At 37.4% G+C, this 26884-nt stretch overlaps 1 protein-coding gene across 1 annotated transcript; it reads left to right on the top strand.

Annotated features, from left to right (window-relative positions):
• Window positions 1-779: 779 nt before the first annotated feature.
• LOC135155403 (uncharacterized) lies at window positions 780-16389 on the top strand. Its single transcript, XM_064104309.1, has 9 exons — window positions 780-1090; window positions 4755-4784; window positions 5520-5588; window positions 7224-7253; window positions 7987-8055; window positions 9862-9891; window positions 10625-10693; window positions 11599-11628; window positions 15814-16389. The coding sequence occupies exons 1-9, from the start codon at window positions 1015-1017 to the stop codon at window positions 15825-15827; spliced, it is 417 nt and encodes a 138-aa protein (XP_063960379.1). The 5' UTR covers window positions 780-1014; the 3' UTR covers window positions 15828-16389.
• Window positions 16390-26884: the final 10495 nt, after the last annotated feature.

Below are 26884 nucleotides of genomic sequence, written 5' to 3'. Positions count from 1 at the left end.
GGTTCAAAACTGCACCCCTAAATTTTAAATTGAACCCCTAGGGGTGCAGTTTTCAACCCGCAGGGTGCAAAAATGAACCCCAACCAGGGGTTCAATTTTTGAACCCATAGGGTGCTGATTTTGCATCAACCTTTCGGGGTTCAATTTTGAACCTTTATTTCTTAGTGTGTACGGTATGATTCAATTATCTTTATTATTACATAAAAAAAGACACTTAGCATTTACTCAAATAACTGTACAGTCTTCAATCCTGTGTTAATTCAGAATAAATTGCAGAATTTACAGAGAAAATATACAGAAATCAATATTAATAAGTTCAATTATCTAGGCCTATACAGTAAATCTCATGGTCTACATTACAAATACTGGAGTTGAAATCAAGAAATATAACTTACAAGATACATACATGATATAATTAAAAAACCTTTGCTCTATACTTGTGGGTCATGTGGTCTAGTGGTTAAAATATTGGACTCATCACCGTAAGGTCGTGGGTTCGAATCTCCACTTTGATTAAAAAAAAGGCCCATTTTCTGCTGTCTCCTACTATACCTGACTATCTTAGACGTAAATGGCTTCCTATGTTATCTAAAAGTTGTGATTGACTTGATTGAAAGTTCGAAAAAGAAATTTCTAGTCTCTCGGCAGCCAGCTGAGTCGGAAAAATGATTATAAGATAACATTTTTATTCAAAGACAAACACAATCAATCATTCAGGTTACCAATGACTTTCAATCTTGTCTGTGACGCGGCAATTCAAAGAAAAACCAAGAAAGTGCCATCACATCATGATGCTGGTATAACCTTCCACCACATTTAATGATTGGATTTGGTGATCGAACACGACTGAATGAAAATCATATAGAATAATAAACTCGTTGAAACTACATAAAGAGGGATATCTTTACAGATACATACTCAGACGTCGAAGACGACAACGGTATTCGCTTCAACAAGTTTATCTGATACCTGACTGGCACGATCCTACAACCGTTGTTCCGGTCTTGAAACAAGATGAAGTCCGCACGACTCGCCATCCCTCTCTTCTTGGTATTCATCTTCTGTGTTTACCAAGCTTCTTCAGCTCCTGGTAAGTAAATAATGACAATACAGTTTTTCTTTCCAAATGTTTGCTCGGGTGAAGATAGAAAGAATCAAAGAAACAAATCAATGACATTTTGAGGAAACACTGCAGAAATAATAATAATGATAATGAGCATTTGAATGTTGAGATCGATGTAACTTCTGAAAGCTTTCATCCTTCCTGGGCAATTGTTGGTCCTGAAAAGGACCTACCCAAAACCATATGTTGCGATCGCTACATGCTCCCGTTGGTAATGCGACCAAAAATGTATGTTTCAGGCTTGTACAACTCCCCATTCACTTTTCTGCATATTTTGCTTAACTTGTTATTTTCCTCGAGTCTATCGTGAGCTTAGGACTTTCAGGCTTGTACATGATTCCCCAATTACTTTTTTTTTACACACTGCATAAACTCCGATGTTGATTTAGTACCAGCCAGGAATATATATGTGTCCACAACAGGGAAGTGTTAAACAACACCAGTTTGGTTATGGTCTAACACCAGATAAGTGTTTAACTTTATACAACACCAATTAGTGTTAAAACAGCATTGGTTTGATTCCAAACTGGTGTTGTTCCAATATCTCTCCGGTGTGGACATATTTTTCATTTCATTTTCATTTCAAATAAACATTTATTTTCCTCCATTTTACAAAATTTCTACATTTTTGTTCACAAGAATTCATATGAAATCAATTTCCATAAAGAATATAAATATATACAACTTATGTGTACAGAGGAAGGCATAGGTCCCTAGAAGCACATGCTTGTGGCGGGATACGCCTGTGGACATATGAATATATACAATACACAAAATACAATACAAAGATATAGAATCCAGCAGTGGTGTACCTAGGATTTTCCACAGGGGGGGCAAAACCGTCCGCCCAAAAATTTTACAAGCAAAAAAAAAAAAAAAAAAAAAAAAAAATAAGGTCTTCGATCACAAATAAAGGATTTCGTACCAGAAAAAAATTGACAAGCAAAAAAAAAAAAAAAAAAAAAAAAAAAAAAAAGGTCTTCGAGCTCGTCAGGGGGGCATTAAAGGTCTTAAAGCTCGTCAGGGGGGGGGGGCAAAAAAGGTTTTTCAAGCCCGTCAGGGGGGGGGGGCAAAGATACGTTTTTGCATGGGTTGTGACTCGTCAGGGGGGGCAGAGTGCCCCCCTGCCCCCCCCCCCCGTAGGTACGCTAGTGGAATCCAGGCTGGTGGTAAATCAACACCGGAGTTTTATGTGTTATTTTTTCTTCATGGGAGGACATGCCAGAGGTTTCATGGATAAAGAGTATTATGAGAATGATAGAAATATACATTTTGGGGGTAGATTTTCCGTATATAGGCCTCCAAAGGGCCAGTACACATCTGCGTACGACATCGGGTCGCATTGCCAATGAGAGCTATAGGATCTTCGTATCATTTCGAAATTCAAATGCTCATGACTTTCTTTCTGTTCGTATATAAATTTTTTCTCAAGCTTTCATTGATATTCTTCTATTTTGTTTCACTACGGGTTCACTTATGGTTCTAGGGTTTCGTTCTCTTTTAATGGGAGCAACACTGATTTTAATTACACTGATCGTTAATGTAGTGATTATTGTTTAAAATCATAAAGCTGTGTCATTGGTGACTGGTGGTGATTTTTTAAAAACTGATTGCTAAGAAAGCATGAATGCTTGTAAGCAAGTAACCAGAGGACCGACGGCTAAAGGTCATCTCCGAAGGACCTGGTACTGAGGATTGAAGGGATGGTCCGGGCTGAAAGTATTTATAGCTTAATAAATAGAGTAGAATTCACTGAGCAAAATGCCGAAAATTTCATCAAAATCGGATAACAAATCAGGGGCGGATCCAGCTTTTTATAAAGGGGGGGGGTTGGGGTGGTATGCGAGGGAGCGTAGCAACCGAGTCCAAGCGAGCGGAGCGAGCGAGGGGGGAGGGTGTGGGAGGGGGGTGTCCCCCCTCCCACAGTAGGGAAAATTTTTGAAAAATAAATACATAGAAATAGAATAAAATAAAATTACAAGTTTAAAAAAAAAGATAAGATTAAAAAAAATGGTCCCCGGATTTTTTTTTTTTTGGGGGGGGGGGGGGTTGCAACCCCCCCAACCCCCCTCTAGATCCGCTTCTGCAAATAACAAAGTTATTGAATGTTAAAGTTGAGCAATATTTTGTGAAAACAATCATCATGAATATTCATTAGGTGGGCCGATGGTGTCACATCTCCACTTGTTCTTTTGTATCTTATTATATGAAATTAGGTCTATTCAATTTTTTTCCTCCAAGAACTAGAAAACTTGGATTGACAACTGATCTAGTGCATTAGATATTTATTGCAACTTATTTCATTATAAGGGAGACATATTATTCACACAAGTATGAATAATGAAAAAAAAAACATAATAAAACGGAAAGTGGAGATGTGACATCAGATCATCAGCCCACCTAATGAATATTCATGACGACTGTTTTCATAAAATATTGCTAAACTTTAAAAACTTTATTTTTTGTTATCCGATTTTGATGAAATTTTCGGCATTTTGCTCAGCGAATTCTACTCTATGTATAAAGATATAAAAATTTTCAGCCCGGACCATCCCTTTAATGCCTTACCAAGTGGCACTAGGGCACCAGGTGGGATTCGAACCCGGGTCACCGGAATACGAATCCCCCGCTCTACCGACTGAGCTATCGCGCCTGAATAAAATAATTTTGATGAGATTTTTAAAAGATTGAGTCGAAAGATATACATTTTTTTTTTCAGGGAGGCTACATGGAAATCCACAATGTGGGGCATGCGTGACAATATGTGATCTTCCCCCATTTTTTTAAATAACATTTTGAATGACAAGGTTAGGGTGATTGAGATGAGTGTAAATTGGCCCGTCGTAATTCGGTATTAAAAGAAAGATTTAATAGTTAAATTAAGATATGCTAATGTTTTAGTTGTTCAATTTTCATTTCATTCATGAATCAGCACCGCAAACTTTTCCAAGGAAAATTTTGTAAAGGCCACCCCCAGGTTTTCAACGACAAATTAAGGATATTTCGTACCCGAAAAAATTTGACAAACCCCCCCATGGCATTTTTACATTACAAATTTTTAATTTTGCTTCTCAAAGGGGGGGGGGCATGTGCCCCCTGTGCCCCCCTGGATCCGCGTCTGTTGTCATTCAAAATGTGAAAAATGGGAGAAGGTCACATATTGTCATGCATGCCCCACATTGTGGATTTAGCCTCCCTGAAGAAAATAAATGTATATCTTTCGACTCAGTCTTAAAAATCTCCTCCAAATTAGTTTATTCAATTCTTAGCTCTCAATGCGCCTCGAGCACTCTACCATGTATACAGAGTGAACTTTACGCTTTACAAGTAACATTTCGAATATACTTCTTATTCATTTTAATAAATTAAAATAGCTTATTCCTATTAGAAACATTCGTCGAAAAAACTGGGGGATGGGTGGGGAAAAACTGAACGGCGAACACGGGAATGTAGAAATGGTGATCGTGTAGTTAGGGAGTTATTAAAAAAAACTGAAATTGATAATTTGAGGATGCAACTTAATAACATAAAGAGTATGCATCATAAACTCGTACTCAGTTTTCTTTAATAATAATTTCAATAACTATTCTCCTTCTTTATTCAATATCTTTGATTTCTGTTCTACATGTAGCTAAAGATGTGGCCAAGGAAGCAATATATGGTAAGATTCAATCCTACTATCTAATTCGATGCTTTAGTGGAGATATAATTGAAGAAAAATATAATGAAGAAATGTGTCAAATAAACAGACGGGAGATCAAAAGAATAAGAATAAGGAATTAGATAGACAAATCTCACAAGGATATTAACAAGAAGAAGAGGAGTGTATGTGTATGACCTTAAACTGACCTTTGCGTAATTTAAATGTCCAGTGATCCATAAATTTACATTTGTTTTTCATTGGCTTTAATTTGATACCAAATATGGTATGTTTATTCCTTAAAATAAGAAAATCTTAATTAAGAGGTGGGTGTGTGAAAAAAGGGCGTGGCCTATGGCGGCAATGTGAAAAAATGCGCAAGGGTGCCGAGGTGGCACCCGTCGGATTTTTGAAATAGACACCCCATACTACAACTCCCAGCAAAAAAATTGCGGTCGTTCCCAATTTGACTGTCATGCAATAAATTTGACCATATCTACCCGAATAATATAATAGACTTCAATGAACACTGAAAATCATGAAAGTCAAGCGCGGGGTCAAGCGTACGTACGATTAATAATCAATGACCATTGTGTGTCGGGACCCCAGTGACGTCTTTCGCAAGGTGGCGTTCATTCATATCATATCAATCCAATTGTTTTACTATCCATTTTCAACTGTTCATATTTACAATGATGACACAGTTAGCATAGCATAATGTGATCACTTTTTACAAACATCTTTAACCCTATCTAGGCCCGGGTATGATAAGAGAACACAAAGCTGAAATGCGTGAGGATGGGAACGTGAAACTTGACACCTTTGGTAGGTGTTATATTCTTCAGTGCTTATAGTAACATTCATATTTACAATTATTATTCATCGATAGCTTCTTTGAGGTAATTGCTATTCAAAACTAAGTCTATAATTATAATTCAAATCAGATTTAAATGGAGAATTAGGTTAACTATTTTCATTAATTTCAATTCTACTTTTGAAAAGTGGAATTAAGATTGTAAAGTTTTAAAAGACATTCGAGTCTTTCCAGTTATTTCATGTCATTTCGTTATTAAGTATTTCATTCGAAAAAAAAGTCACGATTGTTTCCCTAAATTAGTTCAGTCGAATTACTGTCTAAAATATTCACCAATCAGCCGAATTTATATTATTTTCAAACCTGAAAATTTATATCGTTTCTATTACAAACATTCCTCGAAATGACTGGGGGATGGGTGGGAAAAAACGAACAAACACGGGAATGTGGAAATTTAGCCTGTAATCGTGTAGTGAGGTAGTTATTTAAACAAGTGGAACGCCTCTGATCTGGCAGTCTCGCCTGCATTACGCGATTTAATATAGCAGCAGTGCTTACTTTGAAAACTACTATAAAATAATCATTCACAAAAACACCATTCATATAATGACATAATACCACATTCATTGACCATAAATGACATTTGAACGGTGACCTAAGACTTGTCAACTACACCCATGTCCACATTTCATTCACTCTATCCATAAACTTTGATGGCAATTCAACAATTACCACATGGCCTAAGTTTATTGACCTTAACTGACCTTTGACCTTGGTTTTGTGACCTGAAACTCACAGGGGATGTTCAGTGATACTTGATTACTCTTGTATCCCAAGTTTTATGAACTAGATCCATAAACTTTCATAGTTAGGATGGTAATTCAACAAATACCCCCAACATGGCCAAAGTTCATTGACTTTAAATGACCATTGACCATGGTCATGTGACCTGAAACTCGCACAGGATATTCAGTGGTACTTGATTAACCTAATGTCCAAGTTTCATGAACTAGATCCATAATTTTTCAAAGTTATGATGGTAATTCAACAAATACCCCCAACTTGGCCAAAGTTCATTGACCCTAAATGACCTTTGACCTTGATCATGTGACCTGAAACTCGAGCAGGATGTTCACTAATACTTGATTAAGCTTATCCTCAAGTTTCATGAACTAGGTCCATATACTTTCTAAGTTATGATGTCATTTCAAAAACTTAACCTTCGGTTAAGATTTTGAAAAAAAAAATTCCCAACATGGTCTAAGTTCATTGATCCTAAATGACCTTTGATCTTAATCATGTGACCTGAGACTCAGGCAGAATGTTCAGTAATACTTGATTAACCTTTTGTCCAAGTTTCATGAACTAGGTCTATATACTTTCTAAGTTATGATGTCATTTCAAAAACTTAACCTTAGGTTAGGATTTGATGTTGACGCCGCCGCCGCCGCCGTCGCCGTTGGAAAAGCGGCGCCTATAGTCTCGCTCTGCTATGCAGGCGAGACAAAAAATGAAATTGATAATTTCAGGATGCAACATAATAACATAATTAGTAGGCATCATATACTCGTACTCAATTTTTTAAATAGTAATTTCAATAACTATTCTACTTTATTCAATATCTTTGATTTCTGTTCTACATGTAGCTAAAGATGTGGCCAAGGAAGCAATATATGGTAAGATTCAATCCTACTATCTAATTCGATGCTTTAGTGGAGATATAATTGAAGTAAAAATATAATGAAGAAATGTGTCAAATAAACAGACGGGAGATCAAAAGAATAAGAATAAGGAATTAGATAGACAAATCTCACAAGGATATTAACAAGAAGAAGAGGAGTGTATGTGTATGACCTTTAACTGACCTTTGCGTAATTTAAATGTCCAGTGATCCATAAATTTACATTTGTTTTTCATTGGCTTTAATTTGATACCAAATATGGTATGTTTATTCCTTAAAATAAGAAAATCTTAATTAAGAGGTGTGTGAAAAAAGGGCGTGGCCTATGACGGCAATGTGAAAAATGCGCAAGGGTGCCGAGGTGGCACCCGTCGGATTTTTGAAATAGACACCCCATACTACAACTTCCAGCAAAAAAAAATTGCAGTCGTACCCAATTTGACTGTCATGCAATAAATTTGATCATATCTACCCGAATAATATAATAGACTTCAATGAACACTGAAAATCATGAAAGTCAAGCGCGGGGTTAAGCGTACGTACGATTAATAATCAATGACCATTGTGTGTCGGGACCCCGATGACGTCTTTCGCAAGGTGGCGTTGATTCATATCATACTAATTCAATTATTTTACTATCCATTTTCAACTGTTCATATTTACAATGATGACACAGTAAGCATAGCATAATGTGATCACTTTTTACAAACATCTTTAACCCTATCTAGGCCCGGGTATGATAAGAGAACACAAAGCTGAAATGCGTGAGGATGGGAACGTGAAACTTGACACCTTTGGTAGGTGTTATATTCTTCAGTGCTTATAGTAACATTCATATTTACAATTATTATTCATCGATAGCTTCTTTGAGGTAATTGCTATTCAAAACTAAGTCTATAATTATAATTCAAATCAGATTTAAATGGAGAATTAGGTTAACTATTTTCATTAATTTCAATTCTACTTTTGAAAAGTGGAATTAAGATTGTAAAGTTTTAAAAGACATTCGAGTCTTTCCAGTTATTTCATGTCATTTCGTTATTAAGTATTTCATTCGAAAAAAAAAGTCACGATTGTTTCCCTAAATTAGTTCAGTCGAATTACTGTCTAAAATATTCACCAATCAGCCGAATTTATATTACTTTCAAACCTGAAAATTTATATCGTTTCTATTACAAACATTCCTCGAAATGACTGGGGGATGGGTGGGAAAAAACGAACAAACACGGGAATGTGGAAATTTAGCCTGTAATCGTGTAGTGAGGTAGTTATTTAAACAAGTGGAACGCCTCTGATCTGGCAGTCTCGCCTGCATTACGCGATTTAATATGGCAGCAGTGCTTACTTTGAAAACTACTATAAAATAATCATTCACAAAAACACCATTCATATAATGACATAATACCACATTCATTGACCATAAATGACATTTGAACGGTGACCTAAGACTTGTCAACTACACCCATGTCCACATTTCATTCACTCTATCCATAAACTTTGATGGCAATTCAACAATTACCACATGGCCTAAGTTTATTGACCTTAACTGACCTTTGACCTTGGTTTTGTGACCTGAAACTCACAGGGGATGTTCAGTGATACTTGATTACTCTTGTATCCTAAGTTTTATGAACTAGATCCATAAACTTTCATAGTTAGGATGGTAATTCAACAAATACCCCCAACATGGCCGAAGTTTATTGACCTTTAATGACCTTTGACCATGATCATGTGACCTGAAACTCGTATAGGATGTTCAGTGATACTTGATTATTCTTATGTCCAAGTTTTATGAACTAGATCCATAAACTTTCAGAGTTAGGATGGTAATTTAACAAATACCCCCAACACGGCCAAAGTTCATTGACTTTAAATGACCATTGACCATGGTCATGTGACCTGAAACTCGCACAGGATATTCATTGGTACTTGATTAACCTAATGTCCAAGTTTCATGAACTAGATCCATACATTTTCAAAGTTATGATGGTAATTCAACAAATACCCCCAACTTGGCCAAATTTCATTGACCCTAAATGACCTTTGACCTTGGTCATGTGACCTGAAACTCGAGCAGGATGTTTACTAATACTTGATTAAGCTTATCCCCAAGTTTCATGAACTAGGTTCATATAATTTCTAAGTTATGATGTCATTTCAAAAACTTAACCTTCGGTTAAGATTTTGAAAAAAAAAAAATCCCAACATGGTCTAAGTTCATTGACCCTGAATGACCTTTGATCTTGATCATGTGACCTGAAACTCAGGCAGAATGTTTAGTAATACTTGATTAACCTTTTGTCCAAGTTTCATGAACTAGGTCTATATACTTTCTAAGTTATGATGTCATTTCAAAAACTTAACCTTAGGTTAAGATTTGATGTTGACGCCGCCGCCGCCGCCGTCGCCGTCGCCGTTGGAAAAGCGGCGCCTATAGTCTCGCTCTGCTATGCAGGCGAGACAAAAAATGAAATTGATAATTTCAGGATGCAACATAATAACATAATTAGTAGGCATCATATACTCGTACTCAATTTTTTAAATAGTAATTTCAATAACTATTCTACTTTATTCAATATCTTTGATTTCTGTTCTACATGTAGCTAAAGATGTGGCCAAGGAAGCAATATATGGTAAGATTCAATCCTACTATCTAATTCGATGCTTTAGTGGAGATATAATTGAAGTAAAAATATAATGAAGAAATGTGTCAAATAAACAGACGGGAGATCAAAAGAATAAGAATAAGGAATTAGATAGACAAATCTCACAAGGATATTAACAAGAAGAAGAGGAGTGTATGTGTATGACCTTTAACTGACCTTTGCGTAATTTAAATGTCCAGTGATCCATAAATTTACATTTGTTTTTCATTGGCTTTAATTTGATACCAAATATGGTATGTTTATTCCTTAAAATAAGAAAATCTTAATTAAGAGGTGTGTGAAAAAAGGGCGTGGCCTATGACGGCAATGTGAAAAATGCGCAAGGGTGCCGAGGTGGCACCCGTCGGATTTTTGAAATAGACACCCCATACTACAACTTCCAGCAAAAAAAAATTGCAGTCGTACCCAATTTGACTGTCATGCAATAAATTTGATCATATCTACCCGAATAATATAATAGACTTCAATGAACACTGAAAATCATGAAAGTCAAGCGCGGGGTTAAGCGTACGTACGATTAATAATCAATGACCATTGTGTGTCGGGACCCCGATGACGTCTTTCGCAAGGTGGCGTTGATTCATATCATACTAATTCAATTATTTTACTATCCATTTTCAACTGTTCATATTTACAATGATGACACAGTAAGCATAGCATAATGTGATCACTTTTTACAAACATCTTTAACCCTATCTAGGCCCGGGTATGATAAGAGAACACAAAGCTGAAATGCGTGAGGATGGGAACGTGAAACTTGACACCTTTGGTAGGTGTTATATTCTTCAGTGCTTATAGTAACATTCATATTTACAATTATTATTCATTGATAGCTTCTTTGAGGTAATTGCTATTCAAAACTAAGTCTATAACAGAAGCGGATCTAGAGGGGAGGTTGGGGGGGTTGCAACCCCCCCAAAAAAAAAAATCCGGGGACCATTTTTTTTAATCTTATCTTTTTTTTTAAACTTGTAATTTTAGAAAACGCCAGTTTCACACACAGATTTTCAAAAATTTTCCCTACTGTGGGAGGGGGGACACCCCCTCCCACACCCTCCCCCCTCGCTCGCTCCGCTCGCTTGGACTCGGTCGCTACGCTCCCTCGCATACCACCCCAAACCCCCCTTTATAAAAAGCTGGATCCGCCCCTGTATAATTATAATTCAAATCAGATTTCCATGGAGAATTAGGTTAACTATTTTCATTAATGTCAATTCTACTTTTGAAAAGTGGAATTAAGATTGTAAAATTTTAAAAGACATTCGAGTCTTTTCAGTTATTTCATGTCACTTCGTTATTAAGTATTTCATTCGAAAAAAGTCACGATTGTTTCCCTAAATTAGTTCAGTCGAATTACTGTCTAAAATATTCATCAATCAACCGATTCTATATCATTTTCAAACCTGAAAATTTATATCGTTTCTATTAGAAACATTCGGTCGAAAAGACTGTAGGATGGGTGGCGGGAAAAACGAACGAATACGGGAATGTGGAAGTTTGGCCGGTAATCATGTAGCTATATAGAGAGTTATTTAAAAAGTGAATGGGATAATTTCAGGATGCAGCTTAATAACCTAATGAGTAGGCATCATATAATCGTACTCAGTTTCTTTTAAAGGAATGCCAATGGTAATTCTCCGTTTTTTATTCATTTGATTTCTGTTCTACATGTAGCTAAAGATGTGGCTGAGGAAATATTTTATGGTAAGTTTGAATCTTACTTTCTAATTGTTACCTCACGTCATTGATGCTTTAGTGGAGATGTAATCAAAGTAAAATAAAAAACTTAAGGAAAAAATGTGTCAAATAAACAGACGGTAGATCAACAGAATAATAATTATGAATGAAATAGACAAATTTTAGGAGGATAAAAACAAGATGAAGAGGGAAGAGAGGAAGTAATATTGTGTATGTTTGTAGCCTTTATTCGAGACCAGATACATGTTATGTTTATAGCAAACGCCTACCGACTGAAAACAAGCTAATTTTGAGTCCTTGTCACGTCTTTCGCATGCTGGCCGTAACAAAAACCTTAGCAATGATTTAAGAACACTTTTCTGCGATTGATTGCATAAACTACAATGTACAATTAATCGTGAAAACCAACACAGCAAAAACTGTGGTGTTAACAGGTGTACATAGAGGACCACACCAGCTATTTCACACCGGCGTTAAATTGACAGTGTTAGTGTAACACCTATAGGTGTTATTACAACACCTTTGGTTGTTACATTTACACTCTTTGGTGTTATGTTAAATCTCTAGGGTGTAATTTTAACACCTCAGGGTGTGGTCCTCTATTAACACCAACTGGTGTTAGTTTTCATTACACAGTTTTTACAGTGAAGCGTACGATTATTCGCTATCCTTTGTGTTACGGGACCCTGGACTCGTCTTTCGGATGGTGGCGTTGATTCAAGTCAAATCAATTGTATCTACTCTCAACTTTTCATATTTCTAATGACACAGTTAGCATGGCATAATACACTGTAAAAACTGTGGTGTTAAAACTGACACCAGTTGGTGTTAATAGAGGACCACACCCCGAGGTGTTAAAATTACACCCTAGAGATTGAACATAACACCAAAGAGTGTAAATGTAACAACCAAAGGTGTTGTAATAATACCTATAGGTGTTAAACTAACACCATCAATTTAACACCGGAGTGAAATAACTGGAGTGGTCCTCTATGTACACCGGTTAACACCACAGTTTTTGCTGTGTATGATCACATTATCATCAACACAGACTCTACAAATCGAAACAAACTATTACTAATTGAGAGGGAGGGCCGGCAAACTAAAAAGCAGAGCTTGCATGATGATGTAGGCTCCTTTAAAAAACACATAAAAGAAGAAACTTTAAAGGTCGGACCAGACCTTAATAATTATATCTGATTGATTATTCCCAGCATATTTTTGATTAGATTTCATTTCAAATTAAACATCACGAATGAAACGATAAATAATATACAAATATATCAGGCTTTGAGAAAGTATAGTGGGAATCATTTATCCGAGGTTGGACTGGCAATCACTATTTTCTGCGTTATACCTATACCACACGCTCACAGATCGCAGAGGAATGCTATCATGTACCGGGCCTGTTTCAAGCGACTATGCTTGGCTTGCAGGGATGCAAACAAATGAATATGATTAATGTGTGTATTTTTTCTACACATTAACTGGTATGGATTCCATTCTTTCAAGTTTTGATAAAATTAGTAAAACGAATGGTAAGTGATGCATCAGTCAGTCAAGACAAGCAACATTTTTCACTTACATTCATTAATTTAGGCTAAAAGATGGCTATTCAAAGTGGCTTAGAGAGGTGTCCTTGAGAGTAATCATATTGGCATTACAGTACTTTCAATAACACAAAAAAAAGGAATTTATACCTGGTGTATTTAACATCAGTCATCAGTATGATACAGGGGCCGCGGAACGGTTTTCAAAGTGGGGGTGGGGGCTGAAGCCCCCCAGCGCCCCGCTTCCGCAGCCCCTGTGGTATAAAATTATTCGATTTCGATGTTTACGCCACTTAGGGTATCAAATTAGGGGATTTCTCTGTTCACGCCACTTAGGGTGGCTTTTCTCGTGGGTTACGCCATTTAGGGTTGCAAATTTAGTTAATGTAGTTACGCCATTTAGGGTGCGTTTCTGAGGTTGTTGGACACGGGTGGGTAGCCATGGTAGCAGTCCATGTGGAGAGTGACCCCCCAAGATTAGACCAATTCTCACGTTGCCGGATGTAACTAGTTAGTCCTACAAATGCAGGCCTGCCGAGCTAATGCTAACCAGTTCCTGGGTAGACTGCGCGCGGCTCGCTTCTACCCGACTGCAGTTAATGAGAGGGCCGCTGCGCCGCTGTTGTTGCAGTCAAAATTAAATTGTAAACGCGCAGGCTAAGTAAGGGATCTTGACTCACATTGTTCCTAATTGTTAGGTATAATTTGAATAATCCTGTATGAAAGGCCGTCATGGAATTACATTTTCTGCATTATAATCTAGACCCATTCCACATTGTTTTTTTTTCAGATTGCCGGTAAGCAATTTAAGCGAGAGCTTGTATTTTATTTTGTTTATTTATTTTTGCGGCTATCGGGTCAGGGAACATGCGCAGTTCAACGTTGAGAGAACATATAGAGCATGAGCATGCGCACTTCTCCCAATGATAGTATAGTATATCGAAAAATATACGGAGCTATAGGAGAAAACTACGGAGCTATCTGCAGCAATGTGCTTTCCTATTGAAATTATACTTTGTCACATGATCGCGAATTGGCCAATCGTTTATCTATAATACTCATGAATATTCATGAGGGATATAAAATTAAATAACAATAATAATCAAAGTTTATACATGATATAAAAAAAAAAGACACACGTCTGTAAAAACTCATTCAACACACACACACACACACACACACACACTTTCCCACACCCCACACAGTTTATAATGGTTAAACCATTCGGTTGCTATGCAGAGTAATCCACTGTGCCGTAGGCGTGGGTACTCAGGTGTCTATAAAAAAAATTGTATAAACGGAAAAAGAGGGGGGGGGGGGGGGGGGGAGTGGTGAAAAAGAAAATAAAAGGCCGAAGGGAATTTGGATACAATAGAAAGCTAGGCAGCAAATTCATGAATGGAAACAGAGATCGGCTATCTTTGCATTGATTCTGTCTTTGAAAACGTAACCTTTGCGTATGCAATATATCATATTATATTATTATATTATGGGGATCACTGTGGCCCAGTGGATTAATCTCTGGACTTTGAAACAGAGTGTTGTGCCGTCGTGGGTTCAAATCCCATGCAGGCATGGCATAGTTTCCTTCAGGAAACTAAAATGTTATCCCCAATGTGCTGCACTCAATATAGGGGAGGTAAATGGGTCCTGGCAAGCAGTAATCACGATGTGAAAATCTATCATTCTTGAAAGTCAAACTGTATATCAATTCTATACGATGCACGACAATAAAATATTTAAACGAATTAAATTGAAGATGTGGGGACATTATTTTCATTCTTCGATAACTGGGTGTATTAACCCGACGCTTTGTAACAGACATTAGGGAGGTTTCGCATGTACTACGGAGACACTTTCTTCAACGCAAAATCAAAATGGAGAGCTGTGAGACTTTTGTTGAAAGTTGGTGGACAGGGACAGCAGATCATCCGAAGATTTTCATCGGACGATACGTACCAGTCTCACTAAACAAACAATTCGAGCGCGGATCGCGAGCTGAAATTGTTGTTCACCCCTAACAGGGACATTTCAAGGACTATTTTCAGAAATTCATGAAGAGTATACACATCTAACCTTAGTCATCTATAGCGAACGCCAAGCGCGTGGTGATTTTTTTAATAGAATTACATCTAGACACGTGAAGAACTTTTGCAGTATTGTATTGTAATTATAATTATGAACATAATTCGTATCTCACTTCTTCAGTGCTAATAGAATACCGATGTATGCCTCCTACAGGTGAACCATTCGTGGAAGCTAAATTCGGGGCCGGACCTTGTAATATGCGACAGAAAAAACTGCCATGCATTGGGGCATTTTCTGAATCTCGCTTTCAATTGTTTCCATGGCTTTTCATGCAATATAATAACAAACATTATGAGAGAGAGTGAGATAGATGGAATACTGCATGGACAAAAATATAAACGATTCCAGAGTAGATATAATAGACAAGACTAAAATGCATCAAATTGCGTCTTTATGATTTATGAATCGACTCAGCATCATGACGATAAGCTAAGAGGACAATGCAGGTAATATGAATTCGTTTTTAGATTTTGTTATGATTATTCTCGTGCACGCCTTAATTCACTATTCAATTTTTGATCGATTCATTATCACATATTTTCTTTTTACACAGGAGATGCTGCATAATGTCGTCAATCGAAATGGATAATCCTCATAATGTCGTCAATAGCAATGGATAATCATCATAATGTTGTCAACCGAAATGGATAATCCTGAGTGCATTCATAGTCCTCCATCCAATTCTACATGTACACGCCTGCATTAAACAATGTAATGATTTTGAATCAGTGCTTTTAATCACAAAATGTTCATGAAGTTCACTGTGATCAACAAATGCGATTACATCACCTTAACTCTTTTTTTTTCAAATCAAACTATCAACAATTTCAACGTTATGTCAATTGTTATTATTGTTATTGGGGCCTGTTGCAGAAAGTCAAAATATCAAGCGCAAGTCCCAAATATGGGTGCTTCATTGGCTGAAAATCAAGCTGCGCAAGATTTTTTGAGTTGCATTAACTTGATGCAACTCTTTCTGCAACGGGCTCCAGACCTGCAAACTGGCAGCTTAACAGCATTAATTTTATTAAATTCACATACAACAGAATATTTATATATATTGAAAAAAAAACGTGACATGAATCCACGTGTTATCCATTAAAATGATATAGAAAGATGAAACGTAAAGTAGTTTTTGTCATTTTCAATTGTGCTATTGTCGACGTGAATATGTTGTTCATTCTGGCGTGTGCTAACGTACAAAGTATTCCCATGAATCGTCCTCTCATGTGCTGAATTACACACACTGTAAAAAAAAGTGGGCAAAATTGTAACCAGCACTTCTTGGAAAATTTCCTTGTATTTCACCCATCAACAGGCGACGTCCTATATACTCTCGGGGACGTCCCCGGTTGGTGGGTAAAATGCAAGAAAATTTCATTTTAAACCGTTTCATGTAGTAAATATGATTTGTCTGCCAGTTAAATTCAGGTTTCGAGTGTGTAGGCGATTATTGATAGAGGTGAGTCTCCGATGGTCAAATTACAATGGTGTGTGTGTGTGTATGAGTGTGAGAGGGCGCGTGCATGTGTTGTGGTCGAGTGTTTTAATTACCAGACCCAAAATAAAAGTCCTGATTCCGATTCCCCACCACGGAACCTATGATCGTGAGCACTGGCTGATCCGGGGGAGGCACTTTTAAAAGTTGTAATGTAAAAAATGCTGTTAAACATTAAAACAGTGCCCCCCCCCCTTTGAAAGTGATGACCCTTTTTTTATTGGCTTGTCAGATTTTTCCTCGGAGAAATGTGCCCCCCCCCCTTTTGGAAATTCCTGGATCCACCCCTGTTCGTGAGCAAGGCATTTACCTCTTACAGTGCCAAGGAGTTTCAATTGTTTCAAATTTAAACAAAATAAAACCAATACATAGTTTTTAAGTCTTTAATCGTAACTTCTTTGCAGATATAAAAAAAAGTTGTAGAAAATTTAGCATTCTTTCAAGAGAAACCGAATTCTCGTACTTAACTTCATTTTAAGATTGAAGATTATTTTGAAACAGGCCCTGAGTTTCCTTTTCGCCCATGACATTTTTTCAATTACAAAAGTATCAATTAAAAAAGAAGTGTATTGCCATAGTATTAAACAGTATATGATGACAAAAATTAGGTAGAAATCTTGCAATTAGAACTACTTCCTTTGTTCATAACAAATTCTCTTGAATTTTGGCACACACATTAGTATTAAAGTAAATATGTGCAAGGCACTTTTTTGTGTGTGATTCAGAAATTGTGTTGCCATGGTAACATCATATTATATGGCAAATTTAGGTAAAACCTTGCGATTTGAACTACTTCATCAATTTTCAACCAATTCTCTAAAATCTAAACGGCAGGAAATCAAAGCATGGATAAGTATCTCGGCTGAAGGTTTAGGCAGCGACTTTCTGATGATACTCAAATTACGTAGTTGATAACTGACATTTTGTTGGACTTGATTGATACAAAAGACATTTTCTGATCAAATATAACCCCAAGATTGCGGGCAGTGTTAGACGGAGTGATACAAGAGTTACCAAGATGGACGTGACATGACTGATAGTCAATTTGTCTATGCATAAACTTTGATCTAATTATTAAGAATTCTGATTTATCAACATTCAGTTTCAGGCAGATACAAGCAATGTCTTAAGGTCTTGTAGACATGTTTCAAGTTTTGTGATAGCCGAGGTTGGTGACGACATTGAAGTTTGAAAAGACAAATAGAGTTGTATGTCATCGGCATAACAATTGAATTTTATGCTATGTTTACGAAATATGTTGCTGATTGCTTGCATATAGAGGGAATAGAGCAGCGGACCTCCTACGGAGCCCTGGGGTACACCAAACTTCAGATTAGTTAAACCTGAGATAGAACTACCGATTGTAACATATTGAGATCGTTCTGATAGATAGGATATGAACCAAGCAAGGGCAGTCCCCTTGATACCTAATGAGTTAAGCCTTTTAATTAGGATAGTGTGATCTATTGTGTCAAATGCTGAACTTGTATAAAGCATAATAAGAGCCGTAATGTTACCATTATTCATTTCTCGAAAGATACTGTTGAGTTAACTAGTAGTGTTTCTACACTATGACCAGGCTTGTACGCGGATTCATGTGGGTAATATAAATCATTCTCTTGTAAATATGATGTTAACTGTGAGGAAAACAAGTCTTTCCAGCAGTTTACCTAAAAAGGACAAGTTTGACATTGGGCGGTAATTTTTCAGACACTCTTGATCTAAGCCTGATTTTTTTCAGCGTCGGATGGATGACATCTTTTTTACAGACGTGTGGTACAACTCCCGAACGAAGACTTGTATTTACCATGTTTACTATTCTAGTAATGACAGGCGCCAAAACTGTGGCACGTCCATTTTTTAACCAAATCTGTTGGGATTGGGGTAAGTTCACATGATTTGCTTGGAGACATTTTGATAAATACTTCCATCTCACTTATAGTGACAGGTCGAAATTCCCTTTATTCAGACTAAATTTTAGTAACAGTGTCATTTGAGCTGTTGAGCGTAAAAAGCAGGAGTCCGGAAGCCGGATTGCTAGAATATTACCTACAGAATACTGATCGAAGCAATTAGCAAGCTCAGCCTGATCACCATAAGTGATAGTAAGGAGATTCTTGGATGTTGTTTGAAGGTTTGCATGGTGGTATGTACAATCGCTGATGTGGTTTGCGGTACACCATGTGAAGTGTTGTAGAAACAGTGGATAGGAGAAGAGAAGAAATGGATAGGCGAGAAAGTGGAGATTTGAGAGTAGAGTATTCTTTCTTGAAAGTAGTCCTGAAAAGGACTGTAAACCAGGAAAGATTGATGAGTTGAGAACAGCTTGAGTAGTAGAGCTAGTGAGGAGATGCTGGCTTGAGTCGGCGAGTAGAGATGATGAGTAGTAGAGAGACTCGACGTTTCGGGCAGGTTGACTGTCCGTCTTTAGGAGATTCTTGTTTCCTGTAAAGCAAATAATTGGTAACTTTGTACAATTTTTTGTGTCTTTCCAACAATCCTCAACCTTTTTCGAATGGTATTGTAACTTAGCATTCTTTATCAAAGTATATTTATTGACATGTTGCTTTGGTCATGATATATCTTCATGTGAATCTCCAACCTTGTGGACCTACATCGTCTTTCTAATTGTCTACGAATCAAGTTTTCTAGCTTGAGCAATTTCTGTGACATGCAAAATGAGACAGATGATGATGTCCTAACTATTTATATTGTTGTTTTTATTGTTTGAATTATACAAAAATAATAATTATTATTGTATAATTAAAACAATATTTCAATTCAATCAATATTTTCATTTCTTTTACAAATTTGACAATAGGGACCAACCAATCAAACAATGCTAATTCCACATGTTTCTGGGGGAATTAATCGTTGTTTTACTTGGTAATGAGGAAAACATTAGAACGGTTCATATATAAAATACAAAAGAAATAGTGAGTGGATGACGTCACCAGTCTCCTCATTTGCATACTAACCAGGAAGTGCATAATTTTAACTGTTTTATGTCATAACTTTCTTTTTTTTATCTGATTTTGATGAAAGTTTCAATGTTATGCTTGTTGGATATTTCTCTTTTTATTCAAATCAACTTTTTCTTGGGCTGGACTTGTCCTTTACGGACCTCCCCGCCCCCCCAAAAAAAAACTTTGAACATTATCGGATAAACAAAAAGAAAGTTATGAATTCTTAAAATTTGTAAATATTGGTAATCACTATACCCATGAAGACTTCACATTGGCCGCATATGAGATATCATAGTGATGTAAGGCAAGGACTACTCTTCCATGAACTCCAATACATAAGATGACTAAAATCAAGGAAGCTCCTTGCTAAAATGTCTTTTTTTCAAAAGTTTTACTTCAAATGATATCTTTCATGAGGACATAAAACAATACTATCTGGTTTATATTTAGATTACGGCCTGCAAGTGAATGGGTGCTTACTAGAAAACCACAAATCCTGATAGCCTATGGGAAAGTTGTCCTTGCCCCTTTGTCATAGTTCCCAATTTGAAATCTACATAGTCTTAGGAATCTCAATTTTAAAGCAGCCATAACTTTATTATTGCTTGTCCGATATCTTTCAAACTTTCACCATTCTGTTTTCTTTATTTTTTTCCTTTCCTACAACATTTTTTTTATACCAAGGCTGGATTCCCCTTTGACATTGAATATGAATCTTTACCCCAAGATGAATATTTGTGCCACCTTTAATGAGCACTGGCTAAAAACTGAGTAGTTTGATCTACAAGGAGTCTTCCTGCATTTCTGGCTTCAGTATGTGGTTTCCATGGCAACACATTGTCTGACAAATGTATCTTGCACATCTTTACCCCAAGGCCAATGTGTCAGCCAAATTTCATGAGAATTGGTTGAAAACTGATGAAGTAGTTCAAATCGCAAGGTTTTTACCTAAATTTGCCATATAATATGCTGTTACCATGGCAACACAATTTCTGAATCACACACAAAAAAAATGTGCCTTGCACATCTTTACTTAAATACCAATGTGTGTGCCAAAATTCAAGATAATTTTTTATAAACAAAGGAAGTAGTTCTAACTGCAAGATTTCTATCTAATTTTGTCATAATATACTGTTACTATGGCAACACACTTTTTGAAAATTTATACTTTTGTGATTGAAAAAAAGTCATGGGCGAAAAGGAAACTCAGTTAGGGCCTGTTTCAAAATGATCTTCAATCTTAAAATGAAGTAAATTATGAGAATTCGGTTTCTCTTGAAAGAATGCTAAATTTTCTACAACTTTTTTTTTTATATCTGCAAAGAAGTTACGATTAAAGACTTAAAAAACTATGTATTGGTTTTATTTTGTTTAAATTTGAAACAATTGAAACTCCTTGGCACTGTAAGAGGTAAATGCCTTGCTCACGAGCAGGGGTGGATCCAGGATTTTCCAAAGAGGGGGGGGGGGGCACATTTTTCCGAGGAAAAATATGACAAACCAATAAAAAAGGGTCTTCATTTTCAAAGGGGGGGGGGGGGCACTGTTTTAACAGCATTTTTACATTAAAACTTTTAAAAGTGCCTCCCCCGGATCAGCCAGTTCTCACGATCATAGGTTCCGTGGTCGGGAATCGGAATCAGGACTTTTATTTTGGGTCTGGTAATTAAAACACTCGACCACAACACATGCACGCGCCCTCTCACGTTCATACACACACACACACCATTGTAATTTGACCATCGGAGACTCACCTCTATCAATAATCGCCTACACACTCGAAACCCGAATTTAACTGGCTGACAACTCATATTTACTACATGAAACGGTTTAAAATGAAATTTTCTTGCATTTTACCCACCAACCGGGGACGTCCCCGAGAGTATATAGGACGTCGCCTGTTGATGGGTGAAATACAAGGAAATTTTCCAGTAAGTGCTGGTTACAATTTTGCCCACTTTTTTTTTACAGTGTGTGTAAAGCCCCTTTCACAATTGACGTACGACCTGTTTACGACCACCTGCAAGAGTTTTTTCTTGTTGTTGCACGATCGATCCCTTGGTGTCTTGCGAGCACTCGCAGTCGTTGTAGACGATCGCACAAACTCGAGGTGGTCGGAGGTGATCGTGACTGGTCGCATCTGAACTTTGAACATGTTCAAAATCCAAACGCGATCAAATACGATTGATTCACTCGCAACAGGTCGTACCATCGGTCGGGCGATCATCGTGTGAGTGTTGTTCAACGTTGTACGACTTGGTGCGAGAGGTGGCACAACTATGTTTAGTCGCATTTAGTCGACTGGAGGTCGTACAACACTTGCACATGTGCTGGAGACCTACAGAGACCAGTCTTGCGACTGGGTGCGATAATATGAGACTGTTGCAAGACCGATCGAAATTACGGCTTACTACATTCCACTACCGTTGCATTCGCATGTATGCGACCGTTCAGCCCCTTTCACAATTGACGTCCGATCAGTTTACGACCGCCTGCAACAGTTTTTTCTTGTTGTTGCACGATCGATCTCTTGGTGTCTTGCGAGCACTCGCAGTCGTTGTAGACGGTCGCACGAACTCGAGGTGGTCGTGACTGGTCACATCTGAACTTTGAACATGTTCAAAATCCGAACGCGATCAAATACGATCGATTCACTCGCATCAGGCCGTACCCGGGGTCGTACCATCGGTCGGGCGATCATCGTGCGAGTGTTGTTCAACGTTGTACGGCTTGGTGCGAGAGGTGGCACAACTAAGTAGTCGCATTTACTTGACTGGAGGTCGTGCAACACTTGCACATGTGCAAGCGACCTACATGTACAGAGACCTGTCTTGCGACTGGTTGCGATAATAATATGGGCCATAAGACTGTTGCAAGACTGATCGCAACGGCTTACAACATTGCACTACCGTTTCATTCGCATGTATGCGACCGTTCCACTCGCAATCGCTCGTGCAACACTCGCATGTGATCGCACGAGCACAATAAGAGCATATGCGACTTACTCGTGCAACGGGGTTTACTGGTTGTTTTTGTTGTACGACAGCTGTTGCAACTGTGAAAGCCTCTGTGCGATCTTATGAGATGACTAGCGATTGATGCCTGTTGCAGCCTGTCGCACGACCAAAAGGTCGCAAATGGTCGTACGTCAATTGTGAAAGGGGCTTTAGTCAGCACATGAGAGGACGATTCATGGGAATACTTTGTACGTTAGCACACGCCAGAATGAACAACATATTCACGTCGACAATAGCACAATTGGAAATGACAAAAACTACATTACGTTTCATCTTTCTATATCATTTTAATGGATAACACGTGAATTCATGTCACTTTTTTTTCAATGTATATAAATATTCTGGTGTATGTGCATTTAATAGAATTAATGCTGTTAAGCTGCCAGTTTGCAGGTCTGGAGCCCGTTGCAGAAAGAGTTGCGATCAAATGCAACTAAAAAAATCTTGCGCAGCTTGATTTTCAGCCAATGAAGCACCAATATTTGGGACTTGCGCTTGATATTTTGACTTGCGTTTAAACGCAACTCTTTCTGCAACAGGCCCCAATAACAATAATAACGATTGACATAACGTTGAAATTGTTGATAGTTTGATTTGAAAAAAAAAAGAGTTAAGGTGATGTAATCGCATTTGTTGATCACAGTGAACTTCATGAATATTTTGTGATTAAAAGCACTGATTCAAAATCATTATATTGCTTAATGCAGGCGTGTACATGTAGAATTGGAAGGAGGCCTATGAATGCACTCAGGATTATCCATTTCGGTTGACAACATTATGAGGATTATCCATTGCTATTGACGACATTATGAGGATTATCCATTTCGATTGACGACATTATGCAACATCTCCTGTGTAAAAAGAAAATATGTGATAATGAATCGATCAAAAATTGAATATTGAATTAAGGCGTGCATGAGAATAATCATAACAAAATCTAAAAACGAATTCATATTACCTGCATTGTCCTCTTTTACCCTTTTTACACACGCTAAAATTTCCTTAACCCCGTACTATAGGTGGGGCTAAATTGCCATTTAGCCCCACCTATAGTACGGGGTTAAGCTTAGCCCACTTTCTTTTTACACAGCATTTTTGCAAAGTGGGCTAACCCCACCTATAGTACGGGATTATTTGGCCCTGCAAAAAAGCAGGGTTATCCCAGCAATTGCGGTGCTAAGAGGGATAGTACGGGGTTAAGATCGCTAGTGTAAAACGAAAGTGGGCTAAGCTTAACCCCGTACTATAGGTGGGGCTAAATGGCAATTTAGCCCCACCTATAGTACGGGGTTAAGGAAATTTTAGCGTGTGTAAAAAGGAATGAACCCTCAGTGCGCTCGTGAATATTCGTGAGCTACCACTAGTCCGGGGTTAGCGAGTTTCATGTGTGAAAAGCAAGCATTCCTTATCCGGGGATAGCAATAACGATTTGGCATGTGTGAAAAGAAAAAAAGATAGTACGGGGTTAAGGATAGTACGGGGTTAGCGATAGTCCGGGGTTAAGAAAATCCTGTGTAAAAAGGGTATTAGCTTATCGTCATGATGCTGAGTCGATTCATAAATCATAAAGACGCAATTTGATGCATTTTAGTCTTGTCTATTATACTGTTATATCTACTTTGGAATTATTTATATTTTTGTCCATGCAGTATATCATCTATCTCACTCACTCTGTTTCTCTCATAATGTTTGTTATTATATTGCATCAAAAGCCATGGAAACATTTAAAAGCGAGATTCCGAAAATGCCCCAATGCAGGGCAGTTTTTTTCTGTCGCATATTACAAGGTCCGGCCCCGGATTTAGCTTCCACGAATGGTCAACCTGTAGGATGCATAAATCGGTATTCTATTAGCACTGAAGAATACATACAATACTCACCAAAGGCTTCAGATTTCACGTTTCCGTCCTCGCGCATTTCCGGACGCATTTTTTTTTTTGGTGGGTCTGAAGGTGCGGGCGCACCCCGTAGAATTTCCACAAAAAGGGGGAGGTGAAAAAGAGGGAGAAGGAAAGAGAAACGTAGTGGGGCAAGAAGAAAATCATTACATTATATTATGTTATATTATAATATATATATTATATTATGATACATAAGATGTATTTTTCTCATAACTTTATGAAACATAATTTGCTAAGGACCTATGTGTTTGTCACTCCTAGTGCTCACTTTGTCTGCTTAATGAGATAAATATTCCTGTTCAAGGGTATTAAAGTAATAAAACATCCCGTTTTCAAGTCAGTATACATCACATACATTTGCTCGCACTCTGAGCTTTTATTATTTGATGCAGTGACATGGGCCTTAATATGCTTCTTTTTCATGACTGCTTAAAGTGATTGCCCCCTTTTACGGTCTGAATATAAAACGTTTCATTCCTATTTTATGTTCGCATGTTGGCGGATTGGTGAGGTGTGGCTCTTCAAGAATTCCTTTTTAAAGTCCTTTAAATGTCTCTTTATTCTGGTCTGAATATCAACAATCCTCAGAATTCCCCTCTTTATGTCTTAATATTAAAAAAAAAACATTCAGATCATGCTTCGCGCTCGCAATGTTGATTAGTGAGATACGAATTATATTCATAATTATAATTACAATACTGCAAAAGTTCTTCACGTGTCTAGATGTAATTCTATTTAAAAAAATCACCACGCGCTTGGCGTTTGCTATAGATGACTAAGGTGAGATGTGTATACTCTTCATGAATTTCTGAAAATAGTCCTTGAAATGTTCCTGTTAGGGGTAAACAACAATTTCAGCTCGCGCTCCGCGCTCGAATTGTTTGTTTAGTGAGACTGGTACGTATCGTCCGATGAAAATCTTCGGATGATCTGCTTTCCCTGTCCACCAACTTTCAACAAAAGTCTCACAGCTCTCCATTTTGATTTTGCGTTGTAGAAAGTGTCTCCGTAGTACATGCGAAACCTCCCTAATGTCTGTTACAAAGCGTCGGGTTAATACACCCAGTTATCGAAGAATGAAAATAATGTCCCCACATCTTCAATTTAATTCGTTTAAATATTTTATTGTCGTGCATCGTATAAAATTGATATACAGTTTGACTTTCAAGAATGATAGATTTTCACATCGTGATTACTGCTTGCCGGGACCCATTTACCTCCCCTATATTGAGTGCAGCACATTGGAGATAACATTTTTGTTTCCTGAAGGAAACTATGCCATGCCTGCATGGGATTTGAACCCACGACGGCACGACACTCTGTTTCAAAGTCCAGAGACTAATCCACTGGGCCACAGTGATCCCCATAATATAATAATATAATATGATATATTGCATACGCAAAGGTTACGTTTTCGAAGACAGAATAAATGCAAAGATAGCCGATCTCTGTTTCTATTCATGAATTTGCTAACTAGCTTTCTATTGTATCCAAATTCCCTTCGGCCTTTTATTTTCTTTTTCACCACCCCCCCTCTTTTTCCGTTTATACAAAATTTTTGATAGACACCTGAGTACCCACGCCTACGGCACAGTCCCACTGGGCAATCCGTCACCGATTACCAATTTTACCGACCGGATATTACCGGTAATATCACCCGGAAATTTGGGTAACACCAAATATTACCGTTATTACCATGCTATTACCGAAATTATAATTCCTGTTGCTACCTGTACTGTTATCACTCTGATGAAACTGACAGTTACCTAGTTACAATAGGGTGATGAGGGGTAATAAGGGTAATGTTGAATGACTTTGATCGGTTATAACATTGCAAACTTTAGTAATAACAGTAATCTTATACAGCAATCCCAACGAAATTTTCAAGTCCAAAAAATTACTGTTATCACCCTGCACAAAACCTACATTTTACCGCGTTACAACTGGGTGATGAGGGGTAATATAGGTAACTTGATGAATGGCTTTGATTGTTTATAACATTGCAAACTTTAGTTATAACAGTAATCTAAAAGCAATCCCAACAAAATTTTCGAATCCAAAAAATAACTTATCACCCCGATGAAATCCATATCTTACCGAGTTACAACTGGGTGATGAGGGGTAATATGGTAATGATGAATGGGTTGATTGGTTATAACATTGCAAACTGTAGTAATAACAGTATCCCAACAAAATTTTCAAAAAAAAATACTGTTATAGGCCTACCCCTATGAAACCGACA

This window comes from Lytechinus pictus, chromosome 9 (genome assembly GCF_037042905.1).
Source record: "Lytechinus pictus isolate F3 Inbred chromosome 9, Lp3.0, whole genome shotgun sequence".
Taxonomy (NCBI): domain Eukaryota; kingdom Metazoa; phylum Echinodermata; class Echinoidea; order Temnopleuroida; family Toxopneustidae; genus Lytechinus; species Lytechinus pictus.
Note: the sequence above shows the minus strand (reverse complement) of the source record. Positions and strands in the feature narration are given on the sequence as shown.

Bases quoted from the DNA above. Each gene is read 5' to 3' on its own strand.
- LOC135155403 (XM_064104309.1), top strand. From the start codon at position 1,015: ATGAAGTCCGCACGACTCGCCATCCCTCTCTTCTTGGTATTCATCTTC. The intron at 1,091-4,754 runs GTAAGTAAATAA...TTCTACATGTAG, and splicing joins CCAAGCTTCTTCAGCTCCTG to CTAAAGATGTGGCCAAGGAA. The intron at 4,785-5,519 runs GTAAGATTCAAT...AACCCTATCTAG, and splicing joins GGCCAAGGAAGCAATATATG to GCCCGGGTATGATAAGAGAA.